This window comes from Berghia stephanieae, chromosome 9, assembly GCF_034508935.2.
Source record: "Berghia stephanieae isolate SIO BIC M18660-M18661 chromosome 9, UCSD_Bste_1.3, whole genome shotgun sequence".
Lineage (NCBI taxonomy): Eukaryota > Metazoa > Mollusca > Gastropoda > Nudibranchia > Aeolidiidae > Berghia > Berghia stephanieae.
This window is the reverse complement of record NC_088368.1, coordinates 40036890-40059293: the sequence shown is the minus strand read 5'-3', so window position 1 is coordinate 40059293 and position 22404 is coordinate 40036890. Positions and strand designations below refer to the sequence as shown.

The following is a 22404-nucleotide window of genomic DNA, read 5'->3' as shown; positions in this document are numbered from 1 at the left end:
CAAAAACCACGAATTTCTGACATTTCAAACAGACAGCTCCGTATGCACATGCCCAGTGTTGTGTTTACATAGCCGTGAATCGCTTTATAATGACGAGAACATATTACCATGTCTAATGCAACATATTCGTCGATTACTGAGACAGCGACTGCACTTGTAGATCAATAATGACATAGTGGCATTTTCGATGTGGCAGCAGCCTCTTACGGTTTTCACACCACTATGTTATGACGATCGACCCAATCAGCAAAGTCCGGTCCGCATTCGTGCACCGTCGCAAACCCGCCGGGGAGCATCGTAACAACACACCGTTCGACTAGATGCTCTGCCGTCTCGGGTGCTTGCCCACAGCGGGTACATGTTGGACAAGTAGAAATACCCCACCGATGAAGCGCACTGGCCGTGAGGCAGCTCCTCGACCGAAGCCGATTCGCAGTCACCCAGTTTCTCCTATTACTGGCGATATGGCGTACCGTCGCCACAAACGTTATGCATGTGGCTATAATGTGATCTATATCAAATTAAGAAACAGGAGCAGACACCGGGGTAAGATAAAGATCTGAACAAGTGTGTATGGAGGATGCCAGACAAAGCAAGAGAAAAATACAAGAAAAAAACAACCCATCCCATGTCTACCCTTGGTTGTATTTTGGAAGTGCACGTCCCCTACCTCGGCTTGTTGGTCTCCCGAGCTACAGAGTCATGCAAACCCTTGGTTTAATTTTGGAGTGTTCTTCTCCTAGATTGATTGCGACCAATCGCTAAGGAGCTCTATCTACCAAGAGACTTATAGATAGTATGCGCATGGCTAAGAAGCTAACAACATGGTCATCCGGATATATAACTGACCAACACACAAATCTCTGTGTAACCATGAACTGTTATAGTCTGGATAAAACAGTTAACTGGGAATTGCTCATAAATGTGGATGGTAAAAAAAAAAACAATAACAAAAAACAGAGTGACGTCAACTTTGTTCTGTCTAATACAAAAATGGAACGAAATGGAAATCACCCAGCTCTTTGTTATTGATTTTACCCAGTCATTTTTTATGAACACAGAGATGCCAACTTTGAATTTGGCTCACAGGAGTTTCAGCCACCACTCGTAGGAATTTCAATGCCGAAAGAGGAATTTCCGCGCACAAAAAAAAAAAAAAGGAATTGGAACGATATTTGGCATTGTGCTTACATATTGTATAGTTCTAAATAGATAACTGATTAGAATTACAGTGTATATTATGATACATAAACACATTGCAAATTACAATCCCAAAGTTTCCTTATTTCAAATGAAGTAAAGCGCCAAAACCTAACGGTAGAGATTGTAGTACGGGTGGTAGTGAGGATGATGTGGTGTTGGTGGTTGTAGTAATAGTGGTAGAGATGATGAAGATGTGATAGTGGTTGATGTTGTAGTTGTAGTGGTAGTGATGATGATATGGTGGTGGTGGTGGTGGTTGAGGTAGTAGTGGTAGTGATGATGATATGGTGGTGGTGCTGGTTGAAGTAGTAGTTGTAATGATGATGTGGTGGTGGTTGTTGTAGTAGTAGTGGTAGTGATGATATGGTGGTGGTGGTGGTTGTAGTAGTAGCGGTAATGATGATGTGGTTGTGGTGGTTGTAGTAGTAGTGGTAGTGATGATGTGGTGGTGGTGGCTGTAGTAGTAGTGGTAATGGTGATGTGGTGGTGGTGGTGGTGGTTGTAGTAGTAGTGGTAATGATGATGTGGTTGTGGTGGTTGTAGTAGTAGTGGTAGTGATGATGTGGTGGTGGTGGTTGCAGTAGAAGTGGTAATGATGATGTGGTTGTTGTTGTAGTAGTAGTGGTAGTGATGATATGGTGGTGGTGGTGGTTGTAGTAGTAGCGGTAATGATGATGTGGTTGTGGTGGTTGTAGTAGTAGTGGTAGTGATGATGATGTGGTGGTGGTGGTTGTAGTAGTAGTGGTAGTGATGATGTGAAGCTGGTGGTAGTAGTAGTAGTGGTAGTGATGATGATGTGGTGGTGGTGGTTGCAGTAGTAGTGGTGGTGATGATGTGGTGGTGGTGGTTGTAGTAGTAGTGGTAATGATGATGTGGTGGTGGTGGTTGTAGTAGTAGTGGTAATGACGATGTAGTGGTGGTGGTTGTAGTAGTAGTGATGATGATGTGGTGGTGGTTGTAGTAGTAGAGGTCGTGAAGATGATGTGGTAGTGGTGGTTGTAGTAGTAGTGGTAGTGATGATGATGTGGTGGTGGTTGCAGTAGTAGTGGTGGTGATGATGGTTGTAATACTAGTGGTAATTATGATGATGTGGTGGTTGGAAGGGGGTGGGGGTATCCTTGGAACAAATTGACCTCACCGGAATTTGACGCAAGTTGCCCGGAGCCCGGAATTATTTGCTCCAGACCGGAGTTTTTTCCGGTGAAACCGGAGTTTTGGCATCACTGTGAACAGTACCAACTAAATTGTATTAAACACTAAAACGTTTTAAGGTTACACATAAATTTTGTGTGTTGGTACGTTATATCCGGCTGGCGGATATTATGAATTGATTAACTAAACGCATAGCATCAGTAGATAAAATTCGGTCGACCAGCTCCAGCGTGTTGTATCCAAGAGCAAAGCGTGCAGGAATTCGGCGACTACTGTAATAAGGTGATTGATGATTGGGTTTATCGATTTACTGGATAACAAACATGTTTAATGTGGCGTGGCGATGTGTTTGTGTTGTCTTTGTATGTATCTGTGAGCCTATGTGTATGTGTGTGTGTGTGTGAGAGAGAGAGAGAGAGAGAGAGAGAGAGAGGGGGGGGAGAGGGGGGGATATATATATATATATATATATATATATATATATATATATATATATATATATATATATATATATATATATATATATATATATATATATATATATATTGTAATATATTATAATCTTATCATACTATAAATAAGTACAAATTCAATCAAATAATCGATTTTTCGATTCGCCTGAAGTGATGTGATGAGACAAGGGTTTATGGGAGGCGTTCAACTGGCTGAAATAATCAATACACAATGCGATTAAATCAAACGAGTATATAGATAGATACAGGCGATTATCGATTCAAATTTACAGTTGAAATTTACGGTTGTATGCCGATCAAACAGACTCGAAAGACCAGTCAATCTGTGATTGTTATTATATTATTTATTACTACCACCACCTTCCCTAAGTTTATTACTTACCCAATGCAATATTCATCCGTCCGCCCACCCACCCATCCATCTATCCGTCCGTCCTTGTAGAGCGCTTTGAGCACGTTTAGTGGATATTGCGCTATACAAAATCTCAATTATAAATTATTATTTGTATATGTCCGTCCGTCCATCCATCCATACACACACACACACACAAACACACACACACACACACACACACACATCACACGTCATGTCTCGCTCTACATATTACGTGTTGCTATTGGTTAGGGAACCCTTTCTAAAGCGCTTTGAGCACGCTTAGTGGAAGCGGATATTGCACTATGTAAGGGTCAAGTTTTTTTGTAGTTTTTTTTTTTTTTTTGTTTGTTCTGTTTTTGTATTTTTTTTTTAATACGGCTTTAACAATACAATCAATACAAAAGCTTGGCAGATAACACGCCACGTTATAGAGTATGTCAAAATGTGTAACAGATCTCAATGCGTGTGATATATAGGATAATGAATCGCGGATTATGGAATGACGGAATTCAAAATAAACACAAACACAAACACACACACACACACACACACAAACACGGGTGATATAATATAGGATAATGAATCGCGGATTATGGAATGACGGAATTCAAAATAAACACAAACATAAACAAACACACACACACACACACACACACACACACACACACACATGCGGGTGATATATAGATAGTATGCACTTGGTTAAGAAGTTCACAACATTGCCATTCGGAATTAAAACTGGCCAACACACAAAACTGTGTGTAACCTTGAAGGTTTATAGTCTGGTTAATACAGTTTAGTGAGAACAACTCACAAACGCGGATGGCAAAAACAATAACAAAGGCCTGATTGACGTTATCTGCATACTCATTATCGCGGATTATGGAATGACGGAATTCAACATAAACACAAACACAAACACACACACACACACACACACACACACACACACACACACACACACACACGTAAACATATTCACCGACTATAGCTTTGTTTCAGATTTGAAAATTACGTCCTTCCGCCACGACATCATAAGATACCGTAGCCTAGGCATTCCGCGAAGGAATATAGATAATTCATCAACCAGGATGTCTGATGTCAACAGGAATCACCCATGTTGTCCAAGTGAGCAAATTGGGGGTTAATAATCTTACCCAAGGAAAAAAAAAGGCAAGTGCCCGAAGCAGGGTTCGAACCCGGGACCATCCAGGTCACAGTACAATGCCTTAACCACTCGGCCACGTCATGGTTAGTGTTTAATCCTTGCCTTTTCCCCATAAAGCTGGGCCACCATTGTGCCTGCGATGTCATAAATACAATACATTTTGTCCTTTGTTTCCTTGAATTATTAGTATTATTTTATTATCACATTCATTACTATCAGTATTATCATCATTGTTACTACTATTTTAATTACTTTTATCCCCTATCACAAGCTGTAACCGAACAATAATTGCCTATTTGAACAATAAAGATTATTATTATTATTATTAAAAACCGTGTAAGTACCACACATTTAAAAATCAATAAACCGCTGGTTCGGATAAGTGAAAATCAATAAATTAAATGAAACTCCCTTTATTAATCCCATTGGGATATTAGTCTTTAGGGTCGATTCCAAGGAAAGACCCGGACGTCAGCCGCAGTGCAGCGCCGCAAACTGAGCTAGGGCCAGGTGACTTGCTCAAGGCAACTCAGCGCAGCAACGGGTATTCGAACTCGGTACCTTTTGGGTACGGAGCAAAGACCGTACCGCAGAGCCACGCTGCCCCCTTTTATAGCATGTGTCATCAAGCCAAATTTACAAAACAGCTTATTAATTAATTAATTAACCAGCTTATTGCCTTGCTCTGGAAAAAACGTGTCCGTATTTAAAAATTTGGCCAGAAAACTCGTCCTTCAAATTATATCGATCGATTAATTAAAATGACCCTCGTCCCGGCAAAAAAAACTCGCAAACCCCAAGACTTCCCCAAGTTCTAGATTTGAGAGGGGTTTTTTTTTTTTTTTGTTTTTTTTTTTTGTTTTTTGTTTTGTTTTTTTTTTTTTTGCCAAGGTTAGGGTCAATGAAATCGTTCCATATTTGAAGGTAGGGACGAGTTTTCTGGCCAAATTTTTGAATACGGGTTTGTTTGTTTTTTTTCTCTCCCCCAATAGTAAGGCAATTTACTGGTTAACTCACTCAATCCTAGAGATTTTTGCTACTTCTCAAAATTGGAAAAAAAAAATGTATTAAAATGAGCATGTACATAATACAGTTTTATTCAACTATCATTAACATGTAAAAACTAAAAACATTCGCTTGGATACTAATACTACGCCTATAATTTGTATCAGAGAAATGTAATAAATAGGCATGGGGTAAAAGTAACCCCAACCCTAGTAAACGACGGATATAGTCTGTGTTAGGGTTGAGTGAGTTAATGAGTTGATGGATTCCGATATTGGAGCCAAATGCAAAACAAAACAAACAACAAAAAACACAGGAAGTCGTGATTCCATTTACACCGGAAGTTTATCCAAAACGAGTCCCCCTTTAACTAATTGAAGTAGATGTAGTATGAGTTATAGGGAATAAGATTAGCGGAAGAGTAGCGTCCCTTGATTGGACGTCACCTTACAGAGAGAACGTCAACTTAAAGATCGATGAGAAACTATTTAACTAACCGCGCGGTTTCACAGGAAGCGAGGACTAGAGACGCATGCGCGAACCATAATGATGTTCTCTCTCTAATAACTTCTTCGCCGGTGACGTCCCATCATGGGACGCTACTCTTCCGCTAATCTCATTCCCTATATGACAAGTGCCAATCTTGACTAATGTTTTTGCCTAAGTACATCAAAGTTTTCCAATTTAAAAGTTTGAGTTACCGTGTATCTTCTTCAGTGAAATCAGGACTCCGCGAACTCCCAGGTTTGATAGCTTTTGCCGAGATAATGGTCTATTAAATCGATCGAGTTTTCTGGCCAATTTTTCTTTTAGATTCATGTCTTTCCAGGGCACGGCAAGTTAGCTGGTTATATTGGCATGATCTAAATTGCCATTCCCATGTGCTCGAGGTCATTGGTCACATTGCAAAGTGTGCTCAAAATGACCCACACAGTGAAAAGTGTTCACAGTTTGAGAAATATCTAACGTCACAATTGGTCATTATGCTCAGCATGATTCATGGGTATGTTTACAACTTTCATAAACAAAGCAACGTGTTTCGATACAGTGAGAAATGACCAATCGTTGTACAGCAACAAATCATGTGATCGCTGACTAGGTTGGACAAAAACATGAATATAGATCGCTCCCATTATGAGAGTGCATCCTACACAGCCCGCATCTCATTAGCATTAAAGATTACCGGATTATGACAATGCATTATTATATCTAGCGTTAACCAAAAAAAAAAAAAAAAAACAAACAAAAAAAAAATAAAAAATAACTGCCCCGTTTAACTCACTCAATCCTAGACTTTTGCTACTTTTCAAAATTGGAAAAAATGTATTCAAAACGAGCATGTACTTAGATAATTTTATTCAACTATCATTAACATGCAAAACATTATCCTTGATACTACGCCTATAATTTGTCTCAGAAAAATGTAATAAATCGTCATGGGATAAAAATAGCCCCGGGTATACTACGGATATAGTCGGTGTTAGGGTTGAATGAGTGAACCTAATAAAAATAGGTTTTAAAGAACTGCCCCGTTTAAATGGCAACAATATATCGTAGCCACATCGGCCCGTACAATGGAAGATACGCATTCATTAATTTCGCGAGAGCAGATACATCAGCTTGAAAATCTAAAAGCTTGCAATTGGATTCAATAGTCTGATGTCACGGCGCCCAGCAACGACGAACAGTTTGGTTCTAAACAAAGAAAACAGTGACGATGCTTTTTATTCTTCATGCTGGCTAGAACTTTTTTTTATATGTCGTGTGTTCAGAATGTATAAAAGGCACAACATGATCATATTTAGAATGTTTTTCTCCTTTGGATACACTTTTATGGTCGTCGGAGAAATATTTTATAAGGGCATCCGCCATTGTTCCGATAGTTTAGAGCCAGTTACTAAGTTACTATGCGTCGGAAATATAATAAACCAACACACAAAACTTTGTGTGACCATGAATTTTTATAGTCTGGCTAATACAGTTAAGTGAGAATTACTCATAAACGAGGATGGCAAAAACAATAACAACGACAAGAGTGACGTCAACTTCATTCTATCAATAGGAATAACTCAAATGATTCAAATCCGACGTGAACTTATTTGCAGGCCTCGTAACCCAATTCCTTACGGGCTCATTGTTGCAACGGAAGTCTCAAAAGAAATGACGCAAAACATCGTCCATTACAACAATATTAAACTAGGCCCATAACCGGAATCGGATTTCAGACCTGCACATGCGTACACGTTCAGATACCGCCAACGATAAATATATGGAATCGATTACGCACATCCTCCAAAAGTCGTAAAATAATGACCGGAAATAGTGTTTCCACGGGACACATAACGCTCACGACACGATTTCCGTTTGAATGGGAACCAATGGGAACCGTGATATTTCCAAGACCTAGTAGTTGTATGACCTCATTATGATGGCATATTATTTTAACGGAGATGACCTGAATATTATTACAGCCCGTATCTCTAAAAATTATCTTTAATAAATTGGTTTACCCCATGCATTATCACCTATTAGAGATGTTAATGGTTTACCCCCATAACGATTGACAGTTGATAATGAAGATATATATATATATATATATATATATATATATATATATATATATATATATATATATATATATATATATATTCATTTATGTATTTATTTATTTACTTATTTATTCATTTATCCATTTGTTTATATATATGTATTCATTTGTGTACCTATTCATGTGTGTATTTATCTATAAATGTATTTATTTAATAATTTACTTACTTATTTATGTATTTAATTAATTACTTATTTATTCATTTATACTTTTATTTATTTATTCGGAGTCCGGCAAAATAATGTAAGGTAAGCAATAAATGACTAGTAATTTATCTATTTATTTACATATCCATTTATGTGTTTATTTATTTATATATATATATATATATAATATATATATATATATATATATATATATATATATAATATATATATATATATATCTACTTATTCATTTATGTATTTATTTATTTATATATAAGGTAATCAATAAATGACTAGTTATAATGTTAGGTATGCGCGACACGTCCAACACTTGTCACAACGAGTACTCATCGACTAACCAAATCTCACTCGTACCACACCTACAACACTGACCAACCCCATAGCATTACTACAAGTAAGTCCTAGCTATAAGTCCACCGTCTTATTATGGCTAAGTACCCAATTTACTTGTATGTAGTAGTACATATGTGACCCTCCGTCTCAAAACGATATTATGTCGGGATGATTCAGACCCCAGAAAGTGAATTTAGAGATGGAATGATGAGAAATTGGACCTTATAAGTTTCTGTAAAGCAAGAAATAGTATTTATACTCCAGCAATGACGTAGAGAAATTATACCCAAGTTTTATATTTGTGGCAATGAATTCAATTTCCCTAACCGAGTGTATCCCGACATAATACCGCTTTGAGACGGCGGGTCACATATTAAGAATGCGACGTCTACGTGCGGCCATGTGGTCTAGTGGTATGACACTGGCTTTCGGATCGTAGGTCCTGGGTTCGATCGAGCCTAGCTCGGCGCATAGTTGAGTTCATTTGGAAAAGGCTCTTTACACATATTCCCTCGCCGTACTCACCCTTTGGATAAGACGCTAGTCTTCCGCAGAGTACTTGCCGCTAGAACTATCATACCCAGCTACCCAATCACTGCTGGGTGAACAGGGGGTGGGGGTCAGAAAAAATTGCGATCTCGGTCTCTTTGCTTGTGAAGCGAGTGCTCTAACAACTGAGCTATAGGGACCTCCTATTGGTTTTATGTCATATATATATATATATAATATATATATATATATATATATATATATATATATATATATATTATTCATTACAAAATAGACGTCTTGTGTTCTACACCTACTGCGAGCAGCAATCTCAACTGATCAGGAAAACAATGAAAATAATGATAATATATAACGAAATAATACCACAGCCCTGTGAGCTAGACCATTACAATAATACCTACTGCCTACACTATATAGATAGAATGCGCTTGGCCAAGGAGTTCACAACATTGCCACCCGGAAGTATAACGGACCAACACACAAACTCTGTGTAACCATGAATTTTTATAGTCTGGTTAATACGGTTTAGTGAGAACAACTCACAAACGCGGATGGCAAAAACAATAACAAAGGCCTGAGTGACGTCATCTGCATACTATCTATAAGATACGTATTGATGATCAGTCAAGCGGAACCGATGATGATGAAACAGCCGATACCGAGACAAAACACCACGCTTGAGTTGACACAAAAGTGACGCAGGCAAATAAGAAAGGGGGGAATACTAGATTATCAATCTCCATTCTCTGGAGAGAAAAAAAATTCCTCCACCTGCTGTACCCATTAAAATGGCAGTTAGCTATATTATTATTATAATTATTATTATTATTATTATTATTATTATTATATTATTATTATTATTATTATTATTATTATTATTATTATTATTATTATTATTATTATTATTACTATTATTACTATTATTACTATTATTATTATTATTATTATTATTATTATTATTATTATTACTATTATTACTATTATTATTATTATTATTATTATTATTATTATTATTATTATTATTACTATTATTATTATTAGTATATAGTATATGTCATTATTAACGGAAAGGTGGAAACAGTGCAACGTGTCACATGTTGCTGTAGGCTAGGTACCCCTTGTAAAGCGCTTTGAGCATGTTTAGTAGATTATATTGCTCTATATAAAAGCTCAATTAATAATATATTTTTTTAAATAATTAAAAGGGGTGACTTTGCCTATGTCGATTTGGAGATTCTTGAGTACGTAAGAGTATTATCATGCTTGTTGTAGTTATTTCCCTTTTGAGAGGACTAGCGCTTTAATCAAAAGTCAAAAGAAAGAACTGTGAAAATACTAAATACATTATATAATCTAATTTGTCCAATTCTATAGATGCAGAGTCACCCCTTGGGGCAAAGCCACCCGTATGACGGTACCAAGCCAAGTACTGACCAACGCAATTGAATGTAGGCATTCTGAGTATTCGCATGCTTGTTGCAGTTATTTCCCTTGTACGTGAGAGACTTGCGTTTTAAGTTTTAATCAAAGGAAATAACTGTCAAAATACTAAATATAATACAATTTGTCAAAAATCTATAAAGGCACAGTCACCCCACCCTGTATGACGGTACCAACTACTGGCCAAAGCCCTTGAATGAATGCATCGAAGTAAGAAACTGATTGGATAAAGAAAACGGTGCGTAACTAATTTGTACACACAATTTCACGATCCAACTTATTGTTACTTCCGGTTAACTGGATGTTAGAGTAGGAGAAGTAAACAAAAGTGAACATACGCGTGTGTGTATTAATCTCTCTTTCTTTCTGTCTTCCCCCCCCCCCCTCTCTCTCTCTCTCTCTCTCCCTCCCTCTCTCTCTCTCTCTCTCTCTCTCTCTCTCTCTCTCTCTCTCTCTCTCCCTCCCTCCCTCTCTCTCTCTCTCTCACACACACACACACACACACACACACACAGAAATCGGTTGAGAAGGAATTAGTAACTGGTCGTTATCCTTGGCAGGTCCTATCAAAACAATATTTATTACATATTATTATCACGGATCAAAGACAACTGGGCGGTTTTTAACGAGTAACGAATTACGTGCGGCGATGTGAACTTGTGACATGACTGACACTCGCCTTTAGGACCGGAAAATCCAAGGTTCGAGTCCAGCTCTGAGCCCTTGAAAAAGACACTTTACTCACATAAAGCATACTTTCAATCTCTTTTAAAATTTCCGATCCCATGACCTAGTCTGATGTCACGTCCGCCCAGTAACCAGCAGCCTGGTTCTAAACAAAAAAAAATCTGTACTTTTTATTCTGCATGCTGGCTAGAACTTTTTCACAGGTCATGTGATCAGAATATATAAAAGTTAAAACATGATCAGATGTATAATATTGTTCTCCTATGGATACACTTTATGCTAGTCGGAGAAGTATTTCATAAGAGCGTCCGCAATTGTTCCGATGGTTTAGAACCAGTTACTAAGCGTCATTAAGAGGGAAGTGACGTCACGACTGTTGAAGCCTACTCCACCACGCTCTGCTACTACTCCTCCTCCTATTACTACTACCACCACCACTACTACTACCACTACTACTACCACTACTACTACTCCTACTACTACGACTACTACTACTACTACCACTACATCTACTACTACTACAATACGGTACGCTGGAGTTGGATGACCTAATTTGATTTAAAACAGTACACAATAACACGGCGTTACAATCCCATGCGAATCGGATTTCAGCACGCTTTGTCTGTTTGTGTTTTGTTTTATTTGCTTTCTGTCTTACTTTCTATTTGTTTTATTGTTTCTCCCCGTAGCGGACTGCCAGAACGCCAGCGAGTACTGCATAATATTTTGAAATGTTATCAATACAGCCACACATAAAACTCGATACAAAAAGCTGAAGTTTTGTATCTAGAATAACCCGACGAAAAGCAACTCGATACGATGGTAACGGCCAATGGATGGTACAACAATAATGTTTTCGATCTCGATCCCACTAGCCAATGGAGACGCTAATAAAACATCAGACTCAAAGGCTCGTGTACTTAATAACTACTAAACTCCAGCGAGTACTGCATGCACAATATTATTAATTTATTAACAATACAGCCGCACATGAGTACAAAACAATGTAAAAGATGAAAGACAACAATAGTCGTACCCATGGAAATTCAGTCATGATTTGTTCAATGGAAACCAACCGCGTCCATTAAAACATCATAGTAAAGATTTTAGTATCTACGTCTGCCTGCCCGACTGCCATCAATTCTATGCAATCCACACAAAAAGTAGGCCCTTACTGTGTAATTATAACGTTTACACATACATACAGAGAGAGAGAGAGAGAGAGAGAGAGAGAGAGAGAGAGAGAGAGAGAGTGTGTGTGTGTGTGTGAGTGAGAGAGAGAGAGTGAGAGAGAGAGAGAGAGAGGGAGAGAGAGAGAGAGAGGGAGAGAGAGAGAGAGAGACCTACTTTCTACGATTCATGGATCGTCGCTTCTACACCCCTCTATCCCCGTTCTCGTGGGTCTAATTTTCTTGTAAAGCGCTCTGAGCAGGATAAGTGAATAAAGCGCTATATAAAATGTTGTAATTTTGTATCTAATCCGACGAAAACGATGTAATTTTGTAAAAAGGAAGAAATTTCTCCCTCGACTCCAAAAATCACAGATTTCCGCGGATCCGAGGAAAACCGTCAGCGCTGTGTGCAAGTAATCAAATACGTCCTGAAACTAGACGTAACCATAAAAAAAAAATCAAACATAAATGCGGAGATTGTAACAGGTAATGAACTCTAGAGAATTATAAAAGCCTTACGATATCAGTTATTGTTACGTTTCACTGTTATGTATTTGTTCACAGATGATGCAATTGTCTTTCTTCGATATTCTGTATCTCTGAAATAAAATTGAGATTGAAAAAGGACAAGGCCTTATTCATTTAAACTCAGAGAGAGAGAGAGAGAGAGAGAGAGAGAGAGAGAGAGAGAGAGAGAGAGAGAGAGAGAAACCATGGATCGACAGACTGTTACAGGCGATGAACCCACACAGACAACAGACTGGAACAGGCTACCGCATGCTAACGAAATCTAACACGTTACAATCAACAAATAGTTTTACTATCTGACTATTCGAACGACCCCCCCCCCCCCTTTCTTCGATCACAATTTCCTTGTCACCTCGTGTGTGTACTTCGGTCTATTTTTCAAATGCTACTGGGCCTCAGAACGTCGGCACTGACTGACAGTTTTATTAAAACAGACCCAACGTGTGTTATTTTTTTAAAAATTTGATTTGATTTTATCTTATTCAGAGCTGCCTACTTAAAATTTCAAAAATTCCTGGTATCCAAGGGAGAAAAATTCACGTTAAATAGCTTGAGAAATAATCTATTTTTCTCTCACCACGGTCCAAAATGCTCCAACGTCCTGAATTATTCAGAACTTTGGAGCATTTTGGACCGTGCTGAGAGAAAATAAGATTATTTCTCAAGCTATTTAAAGTGATTTTTTTTTCCCCAGTGAATATAGGTTCCAAGAAGCTAAACTTTCCTTATCAACAAAATTTATTGAGTTAAAGAGACCTATGCAGCTCTGGAGCCAAAAATTCGCATTTCTATTTTCTTTGAATTCCTCGTAGTACTAATCAGGTCTGATCTTATTCAAATATTTATTTACTTTTATAATAGCCGACAACTTTTCAAACAGCTAAAGAGGGACAATCTGACGCACGATACCGTTATGACGCAAAACAGCGAGGCTCGAACCCAGGACCTACCGATCCGAAAGCGAGTGGTATACCACTAGACAACATAGCCGCACAATAACTGAACTCCAGTAGAAATACAATAGATATGCACTGACATATTTGTCTTTCCATCCAGTAGGTGATTGGATAGCACCTCACTATATATATATATATATATATATATATATATATATATATATATATATATATATATAATATATATATATATATATATATATATATATATATATAAGATATGAAGTGAGTAGAAAAGTGCCAGAAGACAATAGAGAATAATTTTTTTTTTTTTTCCGCGGCGGTGGTGGGGTTTGAACCTGCGACCTTATTGGTACGACAACTCCGCCTGGCAGGTGAGAGCGTGGCTCTACCGTGTGAGCTATCCACGAACACAAAAATATTCGTTTCAAACCCAAAGTCATTTCTAGATCCCTCTCTCACCCACTTCTTGAGATCGCCGATTCGTTCGCCACCATCGCGAAGTAATTTTGACCAGCAGTTAAGCTTAATAGCCAATATTCTCATCACAAACATATAACATAGAAACGATTGAGACATTGAGTATGCTCCGGTGTATGGGGTGAATTTTTAATTCACCCCATACACCGGAGCATACTCAATGTCTCAATCGTTTCTATGTTATATGTTTGTGAAAATTCACCCCATACACCGGAGCATACTCAATGTCTCAATCGTTTCTATGTTATATGTTTGTGATGAGAATATTGGCTATTAAGCTTAACTGCTGGTCAAAATTACTTCGCGATGGTGGCGAACGAATCGGCGATCTCAAGAAGTGGGTGAGAGAGGGATCTAGAAATGACTTTGGGTTTGAAACGAATATTTTTGTGTTCGTGGATAGCTCACACGGTAGAGCCACGCTCTCACCTGCCAGGTGGAGTTGTCGTACCAATAAGGTCGCAGGTTCAAACCCCACCACCGCCGCGGAAAAAAAAAAAAAAAAATTATTCTCTATTGTCTTCTGGCACTTTTCTACTCACTTCATATATATATATATAGTGAGGTGCTTTGAACATACCTACTGAATTCCGTAAGTAGACGGAAAATTGACAACACTTTCTCAGATTACCAAATCGCTGAATTCCAATACACTCTGCTGCTACTGCTATTAGTACTTCTGCTAATACTACAACCACAACTATTACTACTACTACTACAACTGCTATTACTACCACTACTTACTACTACTACAACAACAATACAATACGCTGGAGTCGGGTGACCTAATTTGATCTACAGAATACTTTCTCAGATTACCAAATCGGGACAGTGCCGATTTTCACCATGATCAGGACAGTTGGCAGCCCTGACTTTTTGTTTGCTTGCTTTTGTTATTGTTAATATAACTTTATTGTCCTCCTCCCACTCGTCATCTCGTATTGTGTGTTTTTAATCTCCAACGCTCGACAGCAGGATGACTGACGGCTGGTTTTCATTTATATTATATTTCGTTAATTATTTCATCTGCATGGAACCATCCAGCAGGATATTAATACCTGCCGTACTCTGGAAAAACACAAATTTTAAAATTTGGCCAGAAAACTCGTCCTTCAAATATCGATCGATTTAAATGATTCTCATTTTGGCAAAAACTCTCTAACCCAGGACTTCGCCGAAGTCCCGGGTTTGGCAGTTTTTGCCAAGATGCGAGTAGTTTAAATCGATCGATATATGAAGGACAAGTCTTCTGGCCAAATTTTTTAATATGTGTTTTTTGTAGAATACAGCAGATATAATGTGATGAAAGCTTGATGTCGGCGGGTGACTCTCCATGACGATGGACACACACACACACACACACACACACACACACAAATCATGGCAGAGATTGTTATCTATGCGGCTATGTGGTCTAGTGGTATGGCAATCGTTTTCGAATCGGAAGGTCTTGGGGGTTCGATCACCCCGCTTGCTAGCTGCACTGTGTGGTCTTGATTGAGCAAGCACCTCGCCCTAGCTCAGTTTGCGGCGTTGCACTGCGGCTGACGCCTGGGTCATTCCAGTCTTCCCTTGGAATAGACCCTAAATACAAAATTTCCCAATATGGGATGAATAAAGGGAATTTGATCTTTAATTTTATTTAAAATAACTTTTTGAGACTATTGAGATGTGGAATTCATCATGGGTTGATATTGAAATGTACACTAAAATACCTGGTCAAACCTATACACACACCAGCATCGTTGATAAGCACAGATTCAGATCAGTGTAAAGTGTAGAGTGGCTATGTGGTCTTGTGGTATGATGACACTTGCTTTAGGATCGGAAGGTCCTGGGTTCAAGCCTCGCTCCGCGCAAAGTTGAGTCCTTGGAAAAGACTCTATACAAAAACAAATCTCGACTTGCCCCCAGAATCAATCTTGGCCCTTCACGTGTGAAGTGAATACTCTACCACCTGAGCTATTGGGACGCCATAGTCTATCATAATAATATAGACCTCCTACTAAAGAATGTTGACTCTTTCGAATGAAAAAAGTCCAGACTTCCTCACACAGCACTAAGATGGTCCCCAATGGGAAAGAGAAGAGAGGTAGACCATTGGACACCTGGAGAAGGACAGTTGAAGATGAGATGAAAGAAGCTGGAAAGACATGGATTGAGGTGAGCTGACTGGCCCAGGACCAGAGTTACCAATTTAGGAAGCAGAACTTTTACAGAAATTTTAAGTAAACACATTGACAAGCCTCTTTCTGAGAGCTGAACTCTAGTAAATAGACATAATGTACTGTCTTTATGCAGCATAGCAGGAGATTGGATAATATACTGAGGGATTATAATATACTGAATTCTGTAAATATACGGAATATTGGCAAGCTTGCAGGACAGAGAAGCCTGGAGGAACTGTGCTGGTGCCGTATGTTCCGCCAAGGAACAAACAGGATAAGTAAGTAAGAAAGACTAAAGAAGCAGCGTGTAGAAGAAGTAAAAAATACTCACATATACAGATGGCAGCCAACATTCTGACCGCTGCATCCGGCTGGTCGCAGTCCGGGAAGAGCGGTTCAATGACATAGTAAGCAAAGGTCAAGGCCACAATAGCCTGGGAACACGGCCGGACGATCATACACTCCACCCAAAGTCTTAAAAAAGCCAAAAATGGACCAAACGCCTCAAAAATGTAGGCGTAATCCGCACCGGAGCGTACGATGGCCGTTCCGAGCTCGGCATAGCAGTAGGCGCCGATCATAGAGTACAAGCCGCAGAGGAGCCAGACAATCAGGGCCAATCCAACACTTCCTGAACCAGCCAGGACACCGCGAGGACTGACAAAGATCCCAGAACCGATGATAGACCCGACGATGACGGTGGTCCCGTTCAGCAATGACAATTTAGGCTTCAGGTTGATGGTTCCATCGTCGTTGGACTCTTCCGGGTTGTTAACCATGGGCTCCTTGGCTCCATCTTTCTCTAAATCCAGTTTTCTGGCTCCTGACTCCTTGGGCATTGAATCCATCTCCATAGTGATAGCTGACGAGTTTGTTGTTGTACTGCGACGATAATATCCAAAAATATATATTCAGATCAATAAATTAAAACACCAGATCAGGTGGGCTTTTTTTAGAAACTGCTGCAGTGTGAAATATGACACAAAGAGACGTGGTGACCTCCTATCAAGAGATGTCAAAATGACCTGTGGATGAAAAAACAATTTTATATTTTTAAATTAGAAAAAAAAAGAAAAGAAAAGAAAATCATCAGCATAACATATATATTTTTTTTCTTTCTTTAATGTCAGGGTTGCCAATACATGAAGCAAAGATTTACTGAACGTTTGCACAAACACATTGATCAACCTCTTTCTGAGTGCTGAACTCCAGCGTCTATGTTGTCTAGAAGTATGACACTCACTTTCGGATCGGAAGGTCCTGGGTTCGAGCCTCACTCGGCGCTTAGTTGAGCTCTTGGAAAAGGCTCTTTACTCACATTCTCTCACCGTACTCAGGTGTAAAATGAGTATGTTAACAGCGTTGTCTCTGTCCAAAAAAATTGTAACAGGCGTCATGTCACAACCTATATGTTAAGTGTTGCTGTTGACCAGGGACCACTTGTAAAGCGCTTTGAGCATGTTTAGTGTTACACAGTTAGGCGATGCGACAACTGTTTTTACCAAACAGAGACAATGCTGTTCCAACTGGGTACTCATTCTACCCCTGATTATGATGACAGAATGAAAGCGAGGACGAGCCTTTTCCAAGGACTTAACTATGCACTGCTCAGAGTCACAGCCGGATGCCAACCATGGACTTTCAATCCAAAGACATGTCAAATAGCATACTACAAGATTGCATCGCTGTCTTAAGTGATACACATTAATATCAATCTGATGCATGTACCCTCTTACTTTACCTTTAATGTTGTGACCTATGTCAAAGAATTGTAGGGATGATGTAATGACTGCAACAATTAAATAAAAACAATAATTGTAATTGTAATAACAAGAATAAGAAGAAGAAGAAGAAGAAGAAGAAGAAGAAGAAGAAGAAGAAGAAGAAGAAGAAGATTAGGGAGCGTTCACATATTACGTCATCAAAAATTTGCCCTTTTTAGACCCCCCCTCCCCCAAGTCATCACTTGTCATCATTGACCTGACCCCCCCCCCCCCCCCCCCCCAACAGATGATGACGTCATCTAATTTAATAAAAACTAAAAGATACTTTAATTTCACAATATTTATTATTCGTTTTTCAAACCATAAACATTGATTATCAACGTTTGATAAAACACATTCAGACATTTTATTAATTTCAGAAACTTGATAATTTATGTTTTACGATACAATGGGGACATAAAATTTAAATTTGCAAAGATAAAATCTAACAAACATTATTTAAATTAGGCTACTTGGTGCAGGTGCTATTAAAAAAATTCAGAAAGTGTAATTTAAAATAGTATAGGAGGCAAATTATTTTATAGCATATTAGTCTTTTAGTGGAATGAATTTCTGTTTCAATTTCCAAACATAAAATTAATTGATTCAAAAATGTTTCTGCCTTAGACCTCTGGCAATGTACTATAAATAGTATCATCAATTTCATCTTCATCGTCATCATTTTCTCCCATTTGCTGTTCTTCATGTATGCCGCATTTTAGTGAATGGTCTTTCATTGCTGTGATCGAGGAGTGATACAATGAACATTTAGGGCAAGTTCGCCTTTTGAGAAGTGATACCCCTTTCCCATTTTGTTTCTTGAGAGATGGGCAATACTCATCATAGCAATTTATCTTTAGCTGTTTTGAAAGGAACAAACTTTGAAATAGGCTTAATTTGCCTATGTTTTGATGACATCATCTTGGGTCTGACCCCCCCCCCCCCATGTCAACACATGTCAACATTTGGTAGACCCCCCCTCCCCCCCTAGCTGATGACGTAATATGTGAACGCTCCCTTAGTAGTAACAATAATTAATAATATTATTATTTATTAATAATTATAATAATAATCCTGAGTTGCATATACGTACAGTGGCATCAGAGCTATTATGATCAGTTACAAAATGGTATGCTTACTTCAGAAAAAAATAAAAAAATAAATACACCGAAAAGAATTAATCTGTCATTTTCTTTCATCACGTGCACAAAAAAGACAGAATGCATTTTAAAATAATATATTTATTTTTTATAAGGTTATGCGTTTCATTTTTAAGTTTTTAGTTAGTGAAGCACCATTACTTTTGCATTTTTTATCTCTCTAGTTCCTTCTTAGTTTCCCTGGTTAAGGATCTCAAGTAGACGATAATGACACTTTTATAAAAAACTATAAATGATAAGTGATAAAAATGTCATAGTTAAGCTCAGGAATAGAGGAGGTAAGAGACGGAGACTGCGTAGATTAGTCACTTAAAGCTTAGAACGGCCATGTGGTCTAGTAGTAGTATGACATTCGCCTTCATATCGGGAGGTCCTGGGTTCAAATCCCAAGCTGCGAATAGTTGAGCCCTTGGAAAAGGCTCTTTACTCACATTCTCTCATCGCACTCAGGTGTAAAATGAGTACCTAGAGGATAACTACAGCCTTGTTTCTGTCCGGCAAAAAAAATATTTAAAAATTGTAATATCGCCAAACAGGCGTCATGTCACACATCTCTACCTGCATGTGAAGTTATTGCTGTTGGCTTGATAACCCTTCTAAAGCGCTTTGAGTATGTTCAGTGGATATTGTGCTACATAAAAGCTCAAATCTTTTTCTTTTTGTTTTTTAAAATATGGTAAAGTAGAAAAGTCGCTTACAAATATGATACAGTTGCATTACGCAACATATTCCAATGATTGAGAATTCAAAATTGTTAAAATAGCTTGAAAAACCATGGAGGGCTCCATGGAGACTGAAGCCTAAGAGGGCAAAAATTAAAAAAAAAAAAAAAACCCTGAAACAAAGAAACTATGCATGTCCTAAATTTATAATATATAACCATAGCTATAAGTCTTAAAAATCTTAAATTTATTAACATTATATTATACCACAATGAAACTAAGTGAGTTTATAAAATACGGTAGAATTAAAGATTTAAAAATCCCTCCCACACCAGTGTATTCTCGTCACCATGATACAACTTTTTGTGATTTTTATTTTGCACCAGCGCTTGCACATCGCTTCCCCCCCCCCCCCCCCCCCCCCCCCCCCCCTTTTTTTTTTTTTTTTTAAATTCAATTTCTCGTACACGTCTCGACTACCTATCTAGTTCCATAAAAGGAAACACGAATTAGGTAATTGTGTTGTGTTAATTGCTGTGGAAAAACTCAGAAATCAAGGTAAACTGTTACAAATAAGCGACATAATCAGATATTTGTTGTTTCAGTGGAATAGCTATGCGCGTCGTAGCATTCATGAATGACCGATAAGAAATAATCTGTCTGACTTTATCTACCAAGGTAAGTACCTACTTCACTTTACTAGGTTCCTGTCATTATTATCTCCACTCTTTCTGCTATCCCAACATTCGACGTGCACGTCACTACTTCCTTATCATTTCATTACCATCAATTTGGACAATGTCAATGACATTTATTCCTATAAAAATGCAATTAAATTCGAACCATTCATTTTTTTTCTTCTGAACACGTGAATGAGTGAATGTGAATGAACTTCCGTTTGCAAACAACCCTAACCTGATGTTAATGTTTGTTTTCTTGTTTTGAAAGGCCACAAAGCATGTCTTTACAAAAGTAGGTCAAACAGAGGGAGATGACACAGACACAACCCCATGTTCAGGACAAAGGCAAGATTTTGAGATGCACGTGACTTATATTTGTGAGTGAGTAGTCCAAGTTCCAAGTCGAGATATGATGATCTTCCCGTGTCAGGATCAACAAGTGTTAAATTTAAATGACAAGAATCACCGAATAGTGAGGACCGTTAACACAATAACAAAGCCGGTCGGCTGATGTGTATCCTTCAAATTATTCGGAAAGCCGAGATGCAATATTTTTAGATCATACAAATCAACACACCCAAACATCGGCTCCGATGACCCAACGTAACGCAAAATATAACACACTCAAATTTTCGGATTGAGTCAAGTCAGTTCTCTCCCCCACCTTAGTTCCCTCCCCTTCCCATTCATTTGTATGCGATCCGGAATAGTAGACCGGTGGATCGATTTTTGAGTGTGTATGTGTGTATGCGTGGGAACCACGTGGCAACCAAAAAACTTCGATTTGGGGCTCGCCTACAGCAAGCGGTGATATCAAGTCAATCGAAGTCAACAATTTGGTAAGAAGAATGATGTCTCGGCATGGAATATCAGATAGTAACTGACATCTTCGTCAGATAGGCGGTTCTTCCAAATGGAGTCGTTTTCACTCACTCCTTATGACCTAATCATGGGCATAGATGATGCAACTCAATCTGATCCTCACCTTACACTTCCATTACATCGCATAAAAAGATTTACAGTTCTAGATATTAATGTATAATCAAAACTGACGGATTTTATAAATTAAATTTATTACGAAATGTTAACAGGTTAAGAAATACTCACCTTTTTTAACGGATTAATCCTAATAAAGTAAGAACCCAACCTTACTACGTGACTCCCGATAATAAGCAAAACAAGTAGCTAACACCGCCACAGTTCAACACCCCCTCGATATTCCTACGACGAGACGAGTAGTAGGTAAACTTGTGACGTGTTTATGTGTACGAAACGCATGCGCATGTGGTGTTGAGGGAGAGCGAGAGAAAAAAAAAAGATTGTTTGCCTATTTGCCACCATAACACACAAGTCACTAGGAGGAACACACACACCGCGAGCACGAGAGAGCCGCCTCACTCCCAAATTTCCCCTTTCCCCGCCAGTTGCGCGCAGTGTGTGTGAGAAGCCAAAACAAGAGCACAATGACCTTTTTTCGAAGCAAAGAGAAAACTTAGAGAAGAGGTGTGATGGAGCAAACAAACTAACATGCCTTGATCATATTAAGTGCGGGAAATATGAATCACTGAAACTCAAGCTTTTTATATAGCGCAATATCCACTAAACGTTCTCATAGCGCTTTACAACAGCAACAGTTAACGTTTAGCACGAGGCATGACACCTGTTAGGCGATTTTATTACAATTTTTCGTACAGACTTTAGACAATGGCCAGGAAAAAATAATCTCGACAGGACCGATGATTGATCTTGGTC

The 22404-nt window shown here is 38.4% G+C and overlaps 1 protein-coding gene across 3 annotated transcripts in view; it reads right to left on the bottom strand.

Annotated features, from left to right (window-relative positions):
- Positions 1 to 22093, bottom strand: part of LOC144980239 (large neutral amino acids transporter small subunit 2-like) — a 100731-nt gene extending 78638 nt beyond the window's left edge. Inside the window, exons 1-2 of one of the 3 annotated variants that reach the window (XM_078927851.1) lie at positions 21760 to 22093; positions 16719 to 17412 (exon numbers count right to left, since the gene is read on the bottom strand). In XM_078927851.1, coding sequence (XP_078783977.1) covers positions 16719 to 17241 — 523 coding nt within the window. In that variant the 5' untranslated portion in view covers positions 17242 to 17412; positions 21760 to 22093. Of the gene's footprint in view, positions 1 to 16718; positions 17413 to 20887; positions 21320 to 21759 lie in introns of those variants that run through there. The other 2 variants (XM_078927853.1, XM_078927852.1) reach the window with 2 other exon arrangements.
- Positions 22094 to 22404: the final 311 nt, after the last annotated feature.